The sequence below is a fragment of the Mauremys reevesii genome, linkage group 7, assembly GCF_016161935.1.
Source record: "Mauremys reevesii isolate NIE-2019 linkage group 7, ASM1616193v1, whole genome shotgun sequence".
NCBI classification, from domain to species: domain Eukaryota; kingdom Metazoa; phylum Chordata; order Testudines; family Geoemydidae; genus Mauremys; species Mauremys reevesii.
This window is the reverse complement of record NC_052629.1, coordinates 39,212,905-39,232,572: the sequence shown is the minus strand read 5'-3', so window position 1 is coordinate 39,232,572 and position 19,668 is coordinate 39,212,905. Positions and strand designations below refer to the sequence as shown.

Below are 19,668 nucleotides of genomic sequence, written 5' to 3'. Positions count from 1 at the left end.
CCTGATGATGCCACAGCATAACTGGTTGCTCAGCTCTGTGCCTTTATCCTCACACACAACTATTTCAAATTTGATGACAATATATATCTCCAGATCAGTGGCACCGCTATGGGCACCCACATGGCCCCACAATATGCCAATATTTTTATGGCTGACCTGGAACAACGCTTCCTCAGCTCCTGTCCACTCACGCCCCTTCTCTACCTACGCTACATTGATGACATCTTCATCATCTGGACCCATGGGAAGGAGACTCTGGAAAAATTCCACCACGATTTCAACAGCTTCCACCCCACCATCAACCTCAGCCTGGACCAATCTACACGGGAGGTCCACTTCCTAGACACCACGATGCTAATAAGTGATGGTCACATTAACACCACCCTATACCGAAAACCTACCGACCACTATGCCTACCTTCATGCCTCCAGCTTCCATCCCGGACACACCACAAGATCCATTGTCTACAGCCAAGCACTGAGGTACAACCGTATCTGCTCTAACCCCGCAGACAGAGACCAACACCTACAAAATCTCCACCAAGCATTCTCAAAACTACAGTACCCGCACGAGGAAATAAGGAAACAGATCAACAGAGCCAGATGTGTACCCAGAAGCCTCCTACTGCAAGACAAACCCAAGAAAGAAACCAACAGGACTCCACTGGCCATCACATACAGTCCCCAGCTAAAACCCCTCCAACGCATCATCAGGGATCTACAACCCATCCTGGACAATGATCCCACACTTTCACAGGCCTTGGGTGGCAGGCCAGTCCTTGCCCACAGACAACCTGCCAACCTGAAGCATATTCTCACCAGTAACTGCACACCGCACCATAGTAACTCTAGCTCAGGAACCAATCCATGCAACAAACCTCGATGCCAACTCTGCCCACATATCTACACCAGCGACACCATCACAGGACCTAACCAGATCAGCCACACCATCACCGGTTCATTCATCTGCACGTCCACCAATGTAATATATGCCATCATATGCCAGCAATGCCCCTCTGCTATGTACATCGGCCAAACTGGACAGTCTCTAAGGAAAAGGATAAATGGACACAAATCAGATATTAGGAATGGCAATATACAAAAACCTGTAGGAGAACACTTCAACCTCCCTGGCCACACAACAGCAGATCTTAAGGTGGCCATCCTGCAGCAAAAAAACTTCAGGACCAGACCTCAAAGAGAAACTGCTGAGCTCCAGTTCATCTGCAAATTTGACACCATCAGCTCAGGATTAAACAAAGACTGTGAATGGCTTGCCAACTACAGAACCAGTTTCTCCTCCCTTGGTTTTCACTCAACTGCTAGAACAGGGCCTCATCCTCCCTGATTGAACTAACCTCGTTATCTCTAGCTTGCTTCTTGCTTGCATATATAAACCTGCCCCTGGAAATTTCCACTACTTGCATCCGAAGAAGTGGGTATTCACCCATGAAAGCTCATGCTGCAAAACGTCAGTTAGTCCATAAGGTGCCACAGGATTCTTTGCTGCTTTTACAGATCCAGACTAACACGGCTACCCCTCTGATACTTTACAGTGAAAGGACTTTACAAACATTAACTTATCTGTGCTAGTTAAGAAATAGAAAGAGGAAGAAAAAAATCAAAGAAATTAGCAGCATATCTGGGATTATTAGAACTCAGGGAATCCTGGGCCCCAGACTGCATGCTACCAAACCACTCACGTTTGCGATTTTGTTAGCTCTCTGTGTGCTGCTGCAAGTGCCATTCTTCCAATGAGATATAAAATTTAATACTTGACAGCTTGGTTATTTTTATGGCATTTCCACAAAAGAGCAGAGATGTGAACTTCAGTGTCCTAGCCAAAACCTAATTTAGGTAATTACATTATGTGCACCTAAAATATTCTCACTGTAGTTTTAAAATTGGTGAGATTATTCACTTCCCCACCCAAAAAGGAGATATATAACAGTACAGTCATCTTTGTTATTGGCACAGAATGGCTGCAGCATTCCACCTCACTGCAGGCTGCAAGATTTTATAATGTCTGTAAAGTGTTCTGGGGTCCTTCAAATTGAAAGGCACTATATAAACGCAGATTAATTGTAACAGGTATCATCAGAAGAGACTGTGCTGGATTCTGGTGCTTTCCTCCGGGTTCTTGATGACACCTTTTAGCAAGGAGCTTAAGTCTTACCAATTATAGGAATGGCAAAAATAATGAACAACTTTTTCTGTTTATATTAAGTAGGCTCCCTTGGCGAAAACAGAAAATAGTATGCAACAACTATGAGACATTACATCACTGCTTCTCACAGCTTGCCATAATTTCAAGTAAGAGGCAAGTGTACCTACTGTGTTGGAAATAAGATCATCATAAAATAATACCTAAATATTAGAAATGAAAATAAGATATGTTCTCAATAATGCTATCACCTTTGGACTAATTATGGTATTTGCACTGTAGTGAGCCTGAGCATACAACGATAACAGTGGCTTCCCACAGCTTTCACATTTAATTCAACTGGAAGCTGACGGACATTTACTGCTTGCTTCGTTTAGAGCAGGGGTTGGCAACCTTTCAGCAGTGCTGTGCCGAGTCTTCATTTATTCACTCTGATTTAAGGTTTCATGTGCCAGTAACACATTTTAAGGTTTTTAGAAGGTCTCTCTCTCTAAGTCTATAATATATAACTAAACTATTGTTGTGTGTAAAGTAAATAAGGTTTTTAAAATGTTTAAGAAGCTTCATTTAAAATTAAATTAAAATGCAGAGCCCCCCAGAGCGGTGGCCAGGACCTGGGCAGTGAGAGTGCCACTGAAAATTAGCCCGTGTGCCGCCTTTGGCACACGTGCCATAGGTTGCCTACCCCTGGTTTAGAGCATGGAACATAAGCAGAGTCAATTGAGGCTAACTTAGTGCCACCCTGAGTATTTCTACACACTGTTCACTATTGTGAAAATGTAATTTCATGGTGTCTTACTCTGGTCACAAAGTAACTTAGTGCCTCATCTGAATAATGAAGAGAGAGGAGTATTTAATGCTACAGCTGCAGTTTGCACTATACATTTTCAGCTAATACTCCTCAAATGAAAGGTAACATGGTGCAAGAGGGTACACAAATCTCTCAGCATTAAGCAGCAAGTGGGCTTTTTATTTATGCCTAAAGTTCATATTTTATGAAACAAGACTACATCCTACTAGGCTTTCTAAGAGGTGAAAGCACCATATACAGCACAGACCCGTTTACACGCGAATCCACTTAACGCGCAGTAGCGCCATGCCTCCCAGTGCTACCTATTTAACACATGAGACTCATTAACATGCGGTACAGGAGCTTCCTATGTAGCGCTACAGATTTGCTCACTAACATAGAAATCGACAGGAAGCGCGGAGTGGAAACATGTTGTACGTCTTTACCACCGATGGGAAGGGAGCAGGGGGGAGGGGCAACAGGGCCACCGACGTGGGAGGCAAAAAGGGCAGGGACATTAAAGTGCGCTTTAAGGACGCCTTTGCCGCGGCAGCGCTGGGCCGCCAACAGGAGGAGGAGCGGGGAGGGACGCAACAATGTTAAAATGCTGCCGCGGCAAAGGACCCTGCAGCACTTTAAGGTCCCTGCCCCTTTTGCCCCCCTTAGCCGACGGGCGGGGGGGGGCAAAGGGAGCAGCTTCCCTGGGGTCAGCAATTTAAAAGGGCCCTGGGCCCTTTAAATCACCATGGAAACCCTGGGCGGCGCAAACCAGGCAGCATGCAAGGGCTGGCTGGGAGATGCTGACCCTTAGCCCTACCCCTTCTGCATGAGGCCCCGCCCCTTCCGGGGGCCAGAGCCACCCCCCCATACCGGTAAATGTCCTCAGTTACTTTCACCCCTATGTAGTAGCAATAATGTTTTTATTAGATTACACATTTGAATTTATATTCTTGCAAAGAGCTGTTAACAGATAGGCCTGCAGTATTTGGGACGCTGTGAATACGTATGTAATCCTAGATAATTATGTAGCGCCCCTCTCCACCTGATTACCTCCTTTAATGGCAATCCGCTTACAGGTTCTGATGGACAGGTCTGGGTTCTTTTGGATCCCGCCACCCACTCAGTAGGGTGAATCTTTTTTCTTTTTTGTTATGAAATTAGTTGGCGGTGCCTCCACCCCCCTCGCTCCTTCCTGGCAGGGTCACCAGGGCAGCTTGGGCGGAAAATTCTAACTACAGAGGAATCCCCACTTACTTGCCAGATAATTGGAGACTTCCAAGAAATAACACAACACCTAAAAATATATTCAACACAACAATTATATTAAACAGGCAACAAATAAAATATAACAGGGGAAACACCATTTTTAGGGTCACCGGTGCCCACACTTAAAATACCCGTGTCTGGAGTAACAAATGTAAAATTAGTGTCCTCATGGTACGCGTACTTTGCTGGGGCCCTTGATGACCTATAAAATTCTCTGCAGAGGTTTAGCAGTGTGGCTGACTGGGTTCAGTACAGCCCAAAGGACCCACAAGTGGGAGGAGGTGGTGAATCCCTCCACAGGTGTAATAAGCGGTAGGTTATAAAATCCTCAAACCCTTACTCCCTGGCTTGAGGACACAGTTCAGGGAGTAGAGGGTCCCCAAAACAAATTCCCTGACTAACTAACTAAAGACAGTGCACTCACGAACTCCATGAATGATCTCAGGGTTGAGGATGACGCTGGACTCCTCAGTCACTGCAGAGGGGCTGCTGTCAGGGATCCTCCTCAGGCAGGAATCAGGCTGCGTTGGTCCCAGGATTTCCCCTCACCACAAAGGAGTGCAGGGCTCAAGGTGTGGGTTATACAACTACCCTAACATCCAAACTGTAGCCTCCTCCCCCAGCCTCCAGTCACACACTCAGCAGGCAGCAGCCCTGGACAAGCAGTGCTGACCACGTGGCGACTGGTCTCACCAGGGGAGTTGGAGGCGAACCCAGCCTGGCTGGGGAAATTTTTCAGCAAGCGTAACAATTGGGAATCATCCGTGGGAAAGGAAAACCCAGCTGGAGGATCTGGGTAAGGTCCCTAGAGGCCAGTTCTTACGGGGAACCCTGCTTGCAGGCCTGGGACTCACCAGCTCCCCTCACAGCCAGTTTGGCCTTTTTTCTGGCTCGCCCCAGCCTCCCCTCAAAATGGCTTCTCCCTCTCCTCAACTCCCTGGGAGGGGCATCTCCACTCCCTATTGGTTGCTGGGCAGACTCTGAGTTTGCCTTGGCTCCTCCTCCCTGAGCTGCCAGCAGACAGCGCTCCAGGAATCTATGTAATCTCTTTGGGGGTTACAATTATACATGTATATATAGATATCTTAAGATATTTCAGCATGGCCTTCTTAACCCGCAGTCCGTTAACACGCGGTCATGACAGCTTGACTCCCGACATGCGCACATAAACGGGTCTGTACTGTATTAGTTAGACTTTGTGCCAGAATACATAATCTGCTTCCCAGTTAGTGGGCAAGTCATGAGAGCTCCACAGCCCTTCTGTAGCTAGAATAAGGGTGACAACTCTTAGAAGCCTCAAAGGGGTTGTGCCCAGTAGATCCATGTAACCACAGAATCTAGTCACGCTCCTGCTCATCTACCAAACACCCTCGGAGCCTAATTCTATTGCATGTAGGATATGGGGTCCACTCAATAGCTGCTCCCTTCCATATAATGGAACTCAAGGCAGTGATGCTGCCTTGCATAGTCTACTGTTGCTCCTATGATCAAGGTAAAATTCACTCCACATTAATTTCTCTTGGGAACCAAAGCAGCAGAAGGTTGAAGTTCTGTTCAAGAATGACTCCTGAGAGCACTTACCTCTTCCATAGGAGTCCAGCACTCGCTGTTGCTGCAGTTGTTCCTATGAAAGCTGCCATCATAAGTCTTTGCCTGCTTCTGGTGGGATGTGCCATTCCATGGTAACATCGGGAAACAGCCTCTAAGCCTGCCACAGCAGCAAGAAATCGAAGGCGAAACATCCTATCAAGTAAGGGAAACAAATTACTATTGCAAATAGAGCAGCAAGTGCTGCACTACAAAAGCAATTCAATTTTTCATTACTTTCCTCCTTCTTCCAACTAGGTATTCTCCAAGCCAAAGAATTTCACATCTCATCCTTATTTCAGTCCACCAATTTGCAAGACTATCGCTCCGACAAAGGAAAGATGACAGAGCTCCCTTCGGAACTTGTCAATGACACACCTGAGCCAACCAAAGGTGTCACTGCAGTGCAACATGAGACACTTCCCCTTTCCAAGGACTCACCTACACTAGGCAACTGTCCTGCATCTGACAAGGGATGTCAGCAACAGTCCCCCTGAATCAGTGTTGAAAGTTGCCATACTATTACTCTTTTATATGTATGTTGAGGTAGCACCCAGCGTCCTCAATCAGGATAAGAGCTCCATCGTGATAGCCATTAAACAAACCCCAGTGGAACAAGTTTCCAACAATGTAATGGAAATGCTGACTGAGAAACTTTTGTCCTTTCTACCCTAGCAGTTTTACCAGTTCATGGGGACTGTTTGTTGGGAACCTGTTTCACTCACCAGTCAATTTCGTACAATAGACAGGCCTCTAGAAGCAGGCTCCAACTAGATGCACCCTTAGGGCTAGTCTACACTTACCTGCCAGGTCGACGCGGTGAGTTCGACTTCTCGGAGTTCGAACTATCGCGTCTAATCTAGACGCGATAGTTCGAACTCCCCGCGTGCTCCGGTCGACTCCGGTACTCCACCACTGCAAACAGCGGTGGCGGAGTCGACCTTGGAGCCGCGGACTTCGATCCCGCGGCGTCTGGACGGGTGAGTAGTTCGAACTAGGGTACTTCGAGTTCAGCTACGCTATTCACGTAGCTGAACTTGCGTACCCTAGTTCGACCCCCGCCCTTAGTGTAGACCTGCCCTTAGTTTTTAACAGAAACAAATAAATCTTGCAAAACCAGCATATTACCGCAAATCTTTTATGATAATTTGTTTTGAAACAAACTCTCTCTTTCAGAGAGCTATGGCTACATTACTTAATGAGTGGTTCTCCTAATTGCAGATACTTCTAATTTGCACAAGCCCAGCTGACACACTTTGCAATCATGACTCAGCTGTCTAGTCGGTTCTTCTTACAGCAGTTTTTACACCTCTAAGTTCTCCAAAAACATTTCATATATTAAGTGAAAACATTTGTTTATTTCTCTTCAAGTATCATAGTGTTACAGATGGAAATAGGGTACAGAAATAAGCACTGCAAGTTAATACAATCCGTTCTGCCTAAGACACAATCTTAGAAGGCAAGCTAAAAACGAATATAAATTTTACTTTACTGAAAAAGCCAGAAGGCTCTTTGTTACATTTTTTAAATGACTGGGGAGCAGAGGGTTATCTAGACTGGAGCTCAACGCTCAGACTCTGCTCTAACTAAAACATTACACAATCTGAAGTATGTCTTTTAAAATACGTGTACTTCACTGCCCTGCATAGAAATAGTTGTGCAGAGAAAAATGGAAAACTGAGCTGCCGATTTAAATGCTATTAAAATAGTAAAATCGATAAACTGCAAGGATTGCATCTGAGAACAAGACACCCTCTACAGGAGATAGAATCACAAAAATAGAAACATTTAAAATAAAAATGACTTTTGCACTGTGCAAGCTCACAAAAAGCAAGTCTGAATTACAAAAGAGAAATGCTACAGGATAAAAGTGTTGTGTCTTTTAGTGAAGAAAAATCCTTACTGATCTAATTCACACTCCTATGAAATCTCTCCATATAGATTAATGCATTATAAAATTCAGAATATGGAAAGCATTTATCATATTTTCAAGGAGAAAACCTCCTGTTGAAGAAGCTCATAATTTCTTAAAGCAACTTCATTCCTTCTCCTTAGCTTTTAACATACTCTTACTACCACCTTTCACAAATGTTTACTGACCTGCTCAAGATCAAGACCAATAGCAGTCAATACAAAGTAGTGCCTACAGATACAATTAGCGTTTTACAGGCCAAGCAGCAATACACTCCTATAGACCTGCACTGCAGCTTTATCATTACCAGCAACTCACAGTTTAGTAATGTTGGGACTACTTTGCACAAACAAATCTTTATGCTTGAGAAAACACACATACACACATCCTTGTTCCAAAAGCCAGAGTTAATTTAAATGTATTTACTTTTCCCCTCAAATTACAGTAGTATATAGTTAGGGACCTACCAATTTCATGGCCATGAAAAACATGTCACGGATCATGAAATAAGCCCTTCCCCTTGAAATCTGATCTTTCCGAAATCAGGTGGGCTGGGGAGGGACAGGACTTGTCCTCCCCCTGCATGGCTGTTATGACAGGAAATCAGACCCACCTCCACAGGCAGTGCAGAAATGAGAGTGGTGCAGCCGCCCCTGAGCTGGGCTCCGGGCTGCCGCCCCCCCACAGCTCTTGCCGGGCTTTGGGGTTCCCGGACTTGGAGCTGCCGCTCCCCGCAGCTCTTGTTGTGTCTCAGGGTGCCCTAGTCCCAGGGCTTCCACCCTCCCCCTGCGACTCAGACTTTTGCCCGCTGTTGCCACCCCCACCCAGGCTCTGGGCACTCAGGCTCCGGGCTGCTGCACCCCCGTACCCTTCAGCTCCTGCTGGGGCTGGGGGTGTGGTAGTTGCAGCTCTTGCCGGGGCTCAGGGACCTGGACTGAGTGTTGCCCCCACCCCACAGCTCCTCCTGGGGCTGGGAGCATCTAGGCTCAGGGACCTGGGCTGGGGGCTGCCACTTAAGTTCCCTCTAAGCTGCATGGCCATGCAGCAACCTATTAAGCATCTGCATGATGCTTAGGACTGCAGTCGGGGAGATGCACCCTGCCCCCAGCCCAACCTGCCACGGCCAGAGGAGAGGGGCCTATCCTGCGGCCCCAGCCCAGGACCTGCTGCAGTGGGGACACAGAACTGAGGGATGGCAGAGTCCTCTCTCCCCACCGTAGCCACAGAGCAGCCTGCACCCCCAGCTGGAGCCCTCACGTCCCCCCACACACACACTTGAACCCTCTACCCCAGCCCTGAGCCCCCTCCCACACTCTGAACCCCTCGCCACATGAATTTTGTTATGTACACCAATATGGAAGTCACACATTACCTCCATATTGGTGCACATTACAAAATTCATTCCACACATTCATGGGGAAAATTAGAGGGAACACTAGCTGTCACCTCCTGTAGCTCCTGCCCCCACAACCCTTCCCCATGGCTCCTACCTGGGCTCCAGCCAGGACTCAAGGCTTCCACCCCCTGCAGCTACTGCCAAGGGCTCAGGAAACCTGGGCTGGGGGCTGCCACTCTCCACAGCTCCAGTTGGGACTTGAGGCTTTTGCCCCCTGCAGCTCCTGCCCAAGCTCCAAACTTCTGCTCCACCCCCCATGGCTCCATCCAGGGCTCAGGGCTGCTGCCCCCCACGGCTCATGCCCAGGCTCCAGGCTCGGGGCTTCTGCCCCCCTCCCAGCTTCTGCCCAGGCTTGGTGTGCCTGAGTTCAGGGCTTCAACCCCCACAGCTCCTGCCAGGGCTGGGACACCCATTTTTTCAAATTGTCTGGTGGCCCTGGGCATGGGCGCCATAGGCCCATACATTAATCCATCATTGGCCCCGACTAGCAGCTAGGAGCCCCCAGCTGGGGCACTCCCACCAGCACTGGGGAGATCAGACCTACCTCCACCTCCGGGAGCTTTCTCCAGCAGCAGGAAACTCGGCAGCTGCTGCCTTCAGAGGCTCTGTCTTTACCTAATCTGTTTATTCTTTATCAGAGGTATACGGACAACATATTTTAAGTCACTGCCCTCTTCAGTACACCTCTTAGGCATGGGTGGCAAGTTTGTAGAAATTTTGGTGGTGCCCAGAACCCGCCCCCCAACTCCACCCCCACCTGCCTAAGGCTCTGTGAGGGGGCTGGGGGGGGGAGAGGTCTGGGGTGCAGATCCTGGGCTGGGGATTAGGGTGCAGGAGGGGTGCAGGCTTTGGGATGGAGTTTGGGTGCTGGGTGCAGGCTCCAGGCTGGGGCAGGGGGTGGGTGTGCAGGAGGGGGTGAGGGGTGCAGGCTTTGGGAGGGAGTTTGGGGGTGGGAAAGGGTGTGTGGGACGGGGGAGGGGGTGCACCCTCTGGGAGGGAGTTTGGGGATAGGAGGAAGTGCAGGGGTGAGGGCTGAGGATGAGGGATTCATGATGCAGGAGGGGGCTCAGGGCTGGGGCTGAGGATTAGGGTGAGGGGGGATGAGGGCTCTGGCTGGTGCTCAGGGGTTCATGATGCAGGAGGGGGCTCAGGGCAGAGGGTTGGGGTGTGGGGTGAGGGCTGTGGGGCTGAGGGGTTCATGATGTGGGGGGCTCAGGGCTGGGGCAGAGGATTAGGGTGCAGGGGGATGAGGGCTCGGGCTGGGGATGAGGGTTTGGGGCGTTGGAGAGGCTCAGGGCTAGAGCAGGGTAAGGGCAGCCTGCCTTGCCATTAGTGGATAGCAGGCACTAGGACCCTGGGGCAGCAGACAGCAGTTCTGCCCGCTCTACTCCAGCAGCTCAAGCAGGCAGGGAAGAGGCGCGCGCTGTTTTCGGTCAGGCAGGGACGCGGTGCGGGGGGAAGACACACACGCAGGGGAAGGGGGAGGGGGCTGGGACCTGCTCCAGGCAGGGACACGGTGTGGGGGGAGGTCCGCAGGGGCCGGGGCCCGATCCAGGCAGGGCCGGGGGAGAGACCCAGCTCCAAATATTGCTGGAGCAGGGCACTCGGCCCTGAATATTCCTGGAGCCCGAGCACCGCAAATGTATATAACCTGCCGCCTATGCTCTTAGGCAGGACATTCTGTATTATAACATTACTTCCAAAGGCTTCTTGTTTTGTTCAATAGAATATTTCATACACTATTTCAGTGAACACCAACAATTTATGTAACATCAGCTTCAACAGTACCTAGAAGACAAATACCTGGCAGAAGTGTAGACAAAGATTTTCAATCTGTTGACATCAAACATCAGATTTGAAGGCAACTTCATTGGGAAATCAAGCAGTGACATTCAGCTGTTATTTCCTAATTTAGGTCAGAGTTCTGTAAAAGGTGGCTCAAGACATAGGCGGCTATTCTAATATCCTCTAAAAATCAGAGTTATGGGCAATTGCCATAACATTTAGTACTTCCATTAGCCATTGGATTTCAAGTTATATTTTTATGCTCATTTATAAGCACAAGCCAGAAAGTAAATTACTGTGGGATTAATGTTGTTTTATTTATTCCTTTTAAAAAAAGCTTTTAAATGTTCATAATGAAAACTCTCAGGGAAATACTAATGCAACAATGGCCATCACATATCATCCCGCAAATCTTTCACATGCACAGCATAAAATGGCCCTGCATTATGAAGGACAGCCTTCATTTCAGATTCAAAGTTACTTCCATCCCACACTAATCTAAATTCCCACATTCTCTCTTGGGAATTATTGCCATTACATATGCAAACTCAGAAGTTATACAAGTGTTATTTCTTCTAAAAAATATTAGTGATACACAAGTTGAAAAGCCATCTACTATTTTTCTGTCCTCTTATTTGGGTCTCTCTCCTTCACTCCAGCTGTACAAGACAGAATTGTGAAAAAACAAACAGAAGATAGCCATATTTTTCACTATCGTTATAAAATGTTCTTAAGACTTGCATCAAGAAAGTTTGGGGTGAGAGGGAGCCTTATGTTAATGCAGAATTATGCCTGCCAATCTGAAATGCTTAAATTTTGCAGAACTATTGTACTCACAGAAATGCCAACTCATCTCCCTTGCATACAGTAATCAGTTACTGATATATTGTTATATTTACACAAAAGAGCATAGTATAAAGTTTGCCTAATAGCATCAGCTAGACAGAGCTAAAGCAAAACATTTCCCACATTAACTCACTGTTTTAAATACATCTATCTTTTTTTAAAAATGCACCTTTGGGACTGAAGCTTTCCATGCTATTCATCTGAAGGGGTTGCCAACTAACTCTCACATTTTTATCACAAGCCTCATGGTATTTTCTCTCTAAACCCCAGCTGCTGGTATCAAGATTGCATGAGACTCTCAGGGTTCATTCTGTGTTCATTTAAAAATATTTTTAAAATAAAAGTTTCTGACCTTCATGGTTGCAGTGAAAAGCCAGAAAATCTGACTTAACATAACCTAAAGGCTCAGACCAGAAGGCAAATAAAGAACCCAAAAGGTGTTTTTAAATGACTTATAACCAATCATGACTAACAGCTTATAACCAATCATGATTTTGGATGGCCTCGTTCATTCTTTTTAATGTTTGTAACTGGCAATACTGCATATGCCAATACTAATTTCTTTGTGGCATAGAAATGGTGGTGAAAGGGTAGTTTGAGCAAATCTTGTTGCATCTGAAGAAGTGAGGTTTTTTTACCCACAAAAGCTTATGCCCAAATAAATCTGTTAGTCTTTAAGGTGCCACCGGACTCCTTGTTGTTAAACATCCGAGTCACTGAAAATAGGGACCGCCAGCACTAACTACTGTTTCTGTCATACTATAACACAAACCATCATAGACTATTACTATGCTGAATGAACAAAAACAACAGCCACATTATTAACATTTAGAGGAGATAAACCAAACAGCTTTACTCTAAACCTCTGCTCAGAAGAGCCCGATAATTACAATTGCAGAGCATGTCTAATTAAAGGATTTTCCTAGGTCAAAAGATACATCTCTGATAGATAAGGGCAACTATAGCTACTTGTACTGCTTTGAGAAAGGAACAGATTCTCACTAGTAGAAAAAAAAAAGAACTGACTTAGCAGAAGACTAACAGAGCTTTATCATCTTCTCTGTTTATCTTGGCGATTGGCTGAACAAGAAGTAGGACTAAGTTGACTTGTAGGCTCTAAAGTTTTGCATTGTTTTGTTTTTGAGTGCACCTATATAATTTAAAAAAAAAATCACATTTGTACGTTACACTTTCACAATAGAGATTGCACTACGGCACTTGCGTGAGGTGATGGAAAAATACTGTCTTTTGTTTACCTTCTCCACACTGGTCATGATTTTATAGACCTCTATCATATCCCCCCTTAGTCGTCTTTTTTCCAAGCTGAAAAGTCCTAGTCTTATTAATCTCTCCTTATATGGCAGCAGGTGCACATTGACTGAATGTTTTCAGAGAACTATCCACAATGAATCCAAGATCTCTTTCCTGAGTCGTAACAGCTAATGTGGACCCTACCATTTTATATGTATAGTTGGGATTGTGTTTTCCAATGTGCATTACTTTGCATTTATCAACATTGAATTTCATCTGCCATTTTGTTGCCCAGTAGCCCAGTTTTGAGAGATCCTTTTTTAGTTCTTTGCACTCTGCCTGGGACTTAATTATCTTGAGTAGTTCTGTACCATCTGCAAGCAATTTGCAAGCACATGGAGGAGAACAGGGTTATAAGGAATAGTCAGCATAAATCATGCTATATCAACTTAATTTCTTTCTCCAATGGATGGAGGGGAAGCAGTAGACACAATATACCTTGATTTTAGTATGTTTTTTTGACAGAGTTCTGCATGACATTTCCATAAGCAAACTAAGGAAATGTGGTTCAAATGTACAACTACAAAATGGGGAATAACTGGCTAGGTGGCAGTACTGCTGAAAAGGATTTGGAGGTTATAGTGGACCACAAACTGCATATGAGTTGCCAATGTGATGCAGCTGCAAATAAGGCTAATATGATTCTGGGGTGTATTAACAGGAATGTTTATGTAAGGCACAGGAGGTAATTGCCCCCTCTACTCAGCCATGGGGAGGCCCCAGCTGGAGTACTGTGTCTAATTCTTGGCACCACAATTTAAGAAGGACGTGAACAAATTGGAAAGAGTCCAGCGAAGAGCAACAAAAATGATAAAAGATTTAGAAAAGCTGACCTATGATGCAAGGGTGAAAAAACTGCATGTTTAGACTTGAGAAAAGAAGACTGAAGGGTGATCTGATAACAGTCTTCCAAATATGGTAAGGGCTGCTATAAAGAGAACAGTGATTAATTGTTCTCTATATCCACTGAAGATAGGACAAGAAGTAATGGGCTTAATCTGAAGCAAGGTAGATTTAGGTTACATATTAGGAAAAACTTTCTAACTATAAGGATAATTAAGCCATGGAATAGACTTCCAAAAGAGGTCTTGGAGTCTCCATCATTGGAAGCTTTTAAAAACAAATTAGGACAAACACCTGCCAGAGATGGTCTAGATTTACTTGGTCCTGCCACAGCTCAGGGGGCTGGATTTGACTTCTGGAAGTCCCTTCCAGCCCTACATTTCTAGGATTTTATGAAAAACCAAAGATATGTCTATTGATGCACAAGTGGAAAATGAAAGACTCCCCTTTGTGCCTCTGTGGTGAACATCCAAACCATTGAACACATCAAAATGCAGTGCCCCAACTATGGATTCAAAAGTGAATTGGATGATATTCACAATGTCACAGAAGAGGCCTTGAAATGGCTTATGGAACTATAAATGCATCTGCAGAATGTTGCTCTGCAGGTGCCATACACAGGAGAGAAAACAGTTGATGCCTATGGTGGTCCTATGCAAAGTACACACTCAGTAGCACTGGCAGGAGCAGAGAAGAAATAATTAAAGTCTCACGTGCACCATAAGGTTCTCTCTCCTCCTCTTGCCTGCTCAAATGGAGAATCACTATGTGCCAAGTGCAGACCTAATCCTTCAGTGCTCCAGGGGGCACATAAAAGAACAGAGAAAACAAATTGCTTCTCCCAAAATTGCTAACCCCAAAAATTCAAAAAAACCAGGGAGTCAGATCCCCCAAATCATGAGATTTTTTTTTTAAGATTTTTAAATTCCCCTTGCCCACCCCCAGTGCATGTATGACAATTTCAGTGCTCTCTCTTTATTGACTACAAATTCACAAGAGTTGATTTAAACCCCTGCTAAAGGAGCTCTGACTAATGAATCCAAGAAGATCCATTCTGCTCAGTACTGTACAAATACATAGGAAGAAATAGTTCCCATCATTCAAAGTGCAAAGTGTGATGGTGCCTTTGTGACATGAGAGCTTGAACTGAGACTCTACAACTCATCTGTTAGATGGGAATGCTTTTTAATCCCTGTTAAATTGGGCAAGATTCAAACTGATCATTTACAGGTAGAAGCAGGGGCGGCTCTAGGCACCAGCGGGCCAAGCGCCCGCTTGGGGCGGCATCCTGGGGAGGGCGGCATTTGGCTCCGGTGGAGCTCCCGCCGGCATGCCCGCGGCAGGTCCACTGGAGCCCGGGACGAGCGGACCTGCCGCAGGCATGACTGCGGCGGGTCCCGTCTTCCCGCGGCTCCGGTTGAGCTCCCGCAGGCATGACTGCGGCAGGTCCGCTCGGCCCGGGCTCCGGTGGACCTGCCGCAGGCATGCCGGCGGGAGCTCCACCGGAGCCAAATGCCGCCCTCCCCAGGATGCCGGAGCCGCGGGAAGAGGGGACCCGCCGCGGGACTGGGGAAGGGCGGCGCAGCGCTCCGCGCTGCTTGGGGCAGCCTACTTTGTAGAGCCGCCCCTGGGTAGAAGGCCCTGTAGCTCACCAGCAATACCTAGAGGCATCCAGTCCCCCAACAATGCTAATATTACACTTTCAAGAATGAGTCTTGCTTTCTGGAAAGACATTTATTAAACTGAGTTTTGACATTTTTAGAGCATACAGAGGCAATCTTCCACAGGCAAAGTCTCTCACACTGAGACAGCCGCATCTTGTTCTTAAAGTGACAGCTCCCATTAAGTAATACAAATAATAAAAATGAAACATCCAAATTGACTTCTAAATACATTTTACTGCACTAACTTTTATACATTTATTTTCACCCCTATGTATTAGCAGCAGTGTTTGAATCCAGAACATTCAGATCCACAGCACAAATCTTTTTACTTCACCTATGAATAACTGGTGGGGGAAAGCATGCTGTTATCCTCCATGTTAGCCAGACCATGCAGTGAGCACAACACACATTGCCAGTAGGTTACACAATTATTTCTGACACAGCAGTGGAAAACCTGGTTTCTATTCTTGGTTCTAAGAGCAGATTATGGACTAGTGGTTGCACACAGCATAGCCTAATGGAACAACTCTCCAACTGGGTCATCTGCAGGGACTGAACCTGGAACTTCTGGATATAAAAGCATGAGCTTCTACCACTTGAGGTAAAGAACCAGATCTCTTAAGATGGAATCAGTAGCAAAGAACAATGAACATCTGTAGTCTCGCTGGGTGGAACAGAGCCATACCAGGTTAGTGTGGATTATACGTACATCTCATTTGACATGTTCCTTCTAAAAGACTGTGCTAACTGGAAGAGGCTTGGCTCTGTTATATTAGACCTGGTACTTCCTAGTTCCAAGCTCTGTTTGAAGTGACTTCATGCAAGCTCTCAGTAAAACTGGTGAACATTTACACACAATCCATAAGGCTAGAAACCTGAACTCAGAAGCACTAGGACAGGGGTAGGTAACCTATGGCACACGTGCCAAAGGTGGCATGCGAGCTGATTTTCAGTGGCACTTACACTGCCTGGGTCCTGGCCACCGGTCCAGGGAGCTCTGCATTTTAAATGAAGCTTCTTAAACATTTTAAAAAATGTATTTACTTTACATACAATAGTTTAATTATATATTATAGACTTATAGAAAGAGACCTTCTAACAATGTTAAAACATATTACTGGCACGCAAAACCTTAAATTAGAGTGAATAAATGAAGACTCGGCACACCACTTCTGAAAGGTTGCCAGCCCCTGCACTAGGAAGTGCATAGAAATATGACCAGCCATCACTAAAAGAGCTAGAACTAGATCGCAAGGCCTCTGGACTTGCAGTTTAGTGCATTTACCATTAGGATATAGTCCATAGCATAAGTCGGTCTCTTTCTACCTGCTTCCCCACCTCAAAAAAAAAAAAAATCTTATGAAGGCTTTTTCCATCATTGTCTACAGCAAGGACTAAAGTCACATTACTCACAATACATTTGCAAGAGTTGGCAACACCATCCCGCCTTGACACACATGCGCACACACCCTTCACCCCAGAATGGGCCAGCAGTAGCTGAGGATCACAATTGTGCACCCGCTTACATCATGTGCTTAGCAGCAGAGGGACACTAACATCATAGTATCTCACCAATTCTATCCTGGGGCACCTGGCAAGAAACAGCACAAGCACAGGGGTGATGATACACAAATGAAGTGGGGAGGGGAAACAGGAAAGTGAAACAGGGGAAAGTACAAGAAATAAACCCAAGGGATAGAGAGGAAAGGACAAACTGAGTTGGAGGACAAATTTCACTGGTGGTCTAAAGTATAACAACAAAAAGTAATGTGTGACCAATTTTTGTGTCTGAAGTTCTGATCCCACAAACCACTAGAACATGAAAGGACTACTCGTATTTAAAAAGCTTTGCTGGATTGGGTATTTATTCTTTGGGCCAGCAGTTAAAGGGAATTGTGGGAAGCGCTTTACAATGTTAAATGAGGTTCTCTAGCTAACTTATGGAGAGCATGAATTCCTCCTTCTCTCCGTAGAAGGGAAGTAACTGTAATGCAGGGCATTTAAGAAGGAGCTATAGGAAATGGTTGAAAAAAGTGTAATGATGAGATCTCAGACAACCAGCCCCCAACACTAAGACATCTGAGAAAATATGTTATCACTTTAACAAACAATATAGACCTATAATAGTGACTGTTGCATAACAGAGCAAGGTACCCCACAAGTAGGCATGAATGAGAATGCTAAAACCCCATAAAAGAATTCATAGCTAACCTTGCAGATCCCAAATAAAAATCCTAAACATTTCCAGGTTTTGATATAGAGCAGATACATGTCATCCATCCTACAACTATTTTACAATCAGCCACACCCACGCACAAGAGGTTTTATGTGGCATTAACCTCTTAGGAAGGTTCCTTCTTTTACAGGCTCACTACTAACCCAGATTCACAATGATTAGTCTGATCTGTAGTATGCTAGCACCCAAAAGTGGCAACCAGGAGTAGGGCTCTATGGTGCCAAATGCTGTAAAAAATATATGGAAAGCAATAGTCCCTGCCCCAAAGAGTTTACAATCTCATTAGTGTTAGAGACCTGCAAACACAGTTCAGACTGCAAAACCTACTGCTCAGTTACTAGACCAAATTTTGAAACAGAACCCCAAACCAGGAAAAAAAAAAGTAAAATAGATTTAGGCAAGATGCTGCTCTAAAGCGAAGGCCACAAGCTGCCAGGCAACATGCTGACTAAAGAAAGTGCCCTCATGTTCAGATACCACAGCAATAGGATGTTGAAATCTTTCAAGTTCAATAATTCTTTACTATGAGGGCTGAAATATAAAGAGATTTTAGGAAATGTACGTTTTGCTGAATTGCCATTGGTTCATTAGTATAGCACCTCTGAGAACAATTAAACTAATTTTAAGCCGCTTAAGTAAAAGTTATTCAATTCAATTACACTGAAAAGCTCACCAACACAAATGTTTTAAAAACAAATGCACAATCTGAAGTTGCTTAAATAAAGCCACAAGGCAGATGATTCAACCCAATCACATACCCTGTGGGGCCAGAAGATGGGCCTTACACACTTGCATCTGTCCTTAGGTTTCTGACTCTATAATATTAGCTTGTTCATCAGCAAATCATTTGTATTATGGTAGCACCTAGAGATCCCAATCAGGCAACACAGCCCCACAGACAGACAGAAAAGACTCTCCCAACTAATATTATACAAGTTAGTGAGAAATAAAGGGTTAGTGTTTATACACTGCAGGTTCAATTTTGGAAATTCTATAGCAGAAAATTGTCCATGACCTTTGGAGTTCTGACTATTGCTAGGATTAGTCTCATTAAGCAGATAGTTTATTCAGCTTTACCTTTACTCTTTGATATTTTATTATTTTAGTGATATTCTATTATTGTACTGCCTAGGAGCCCTAGCCAAGGACTAGGACAGGGGTGAGCAAACTCCCGTCCGTGGGCTGGATCCGGCCTGCGAGCCGCACCACGTGGCCTGCCCCGCTCCAGACGGGGCGCTGGGTCGGGGCTGCACCACATGGCTCCTGCAGGACTAGCCACTCCCTAGTCTGTAGCGGTGCATGGGATTCTCCCATCCTAAGTGCAGGACTCTGCACTTAGCCTTGTTGAACCTCATCAGATTTCTTTTGCCCCAATCCTTTAAATTTGTCTAGGTCCCTCAGTATCCTATCCCTACCCTCCAGTGCATCTACCACTCCTCCCAGTTCAGCGTCATCTGCAAACTTGCTGAGGGTGCAACCCATGCCATCCTCCAGATCATTAATGAAGATACTGAACAAAACTGGCCCCAGGACTGACCCTTAGAGCACTCCGCTTGATACCGGCTGTCAACTAGACGTGGAGCCATTGATCACTACCCGTTGAGCCTGATGATCTAGCCAACTTTCTATCCATTTTCTAGTCCAGCTTTCATTAGTTGTGTATGGCTTGTGCATTTTACTATTTGCAGATTAAAGAATCACTGCAAAATTAACACCGAGTGATTTTTTTAAACAAATCATTTGTCCTTCTCTTAATACTTTTCATGTACTAATTGCTCTTTCACTGGTAGTGGTTTGTGCCAACATATCAATATAACATGCTCTGTTCCAGAGATGAACTCTAGCTGTTAAGGTGTATAGATCTGTTTT

General features: G+C 45.5%; 1 protein-coding gene and 1 long non-coding RNA gene across 7 annotated transcripts in view; one reads left to right on the top strand and one right to left on the bottom strand.

Annotated features, from left to right (window-relative positions):
* The window catches only part of MICU1 (mitochondrial calcium uptake 1), a 238,456-nt gene that overhangs the window by 196,688 nt on the left and 22,100 nt on the right, over positions 1 to 19,668 (bottom strand). For all 6 annotated transcript variants that reach the window (XM_039482943.1, XM_039482939.1, XM_039482940.1 and 3 more), the window contains exon 2: positions 5,801 to 5,962. In XM_039482943.1, coding sequence (XP_039338877.1) covers positions 5,801 to 5,961 — 161 coding nt within the window. In that variant the 5' untranslated portion in view covers position 5,962. The remainder of the gene's footprint in view (positions 1 to 5,800; positions 5,963 to 19,668) is intronic.
* LOC120369520 lies at positions 3,715 to 6,621 on the top strand. The gene is made up of 3 exons (XR_005583203.1): positions 3,715 to 3,825; positions 5,812 to 5,969; positions 6,065 to 6,621. It is a non-coding gene; the product is annotated as an uncharacterized LOC120369520 (long non-coding RNA).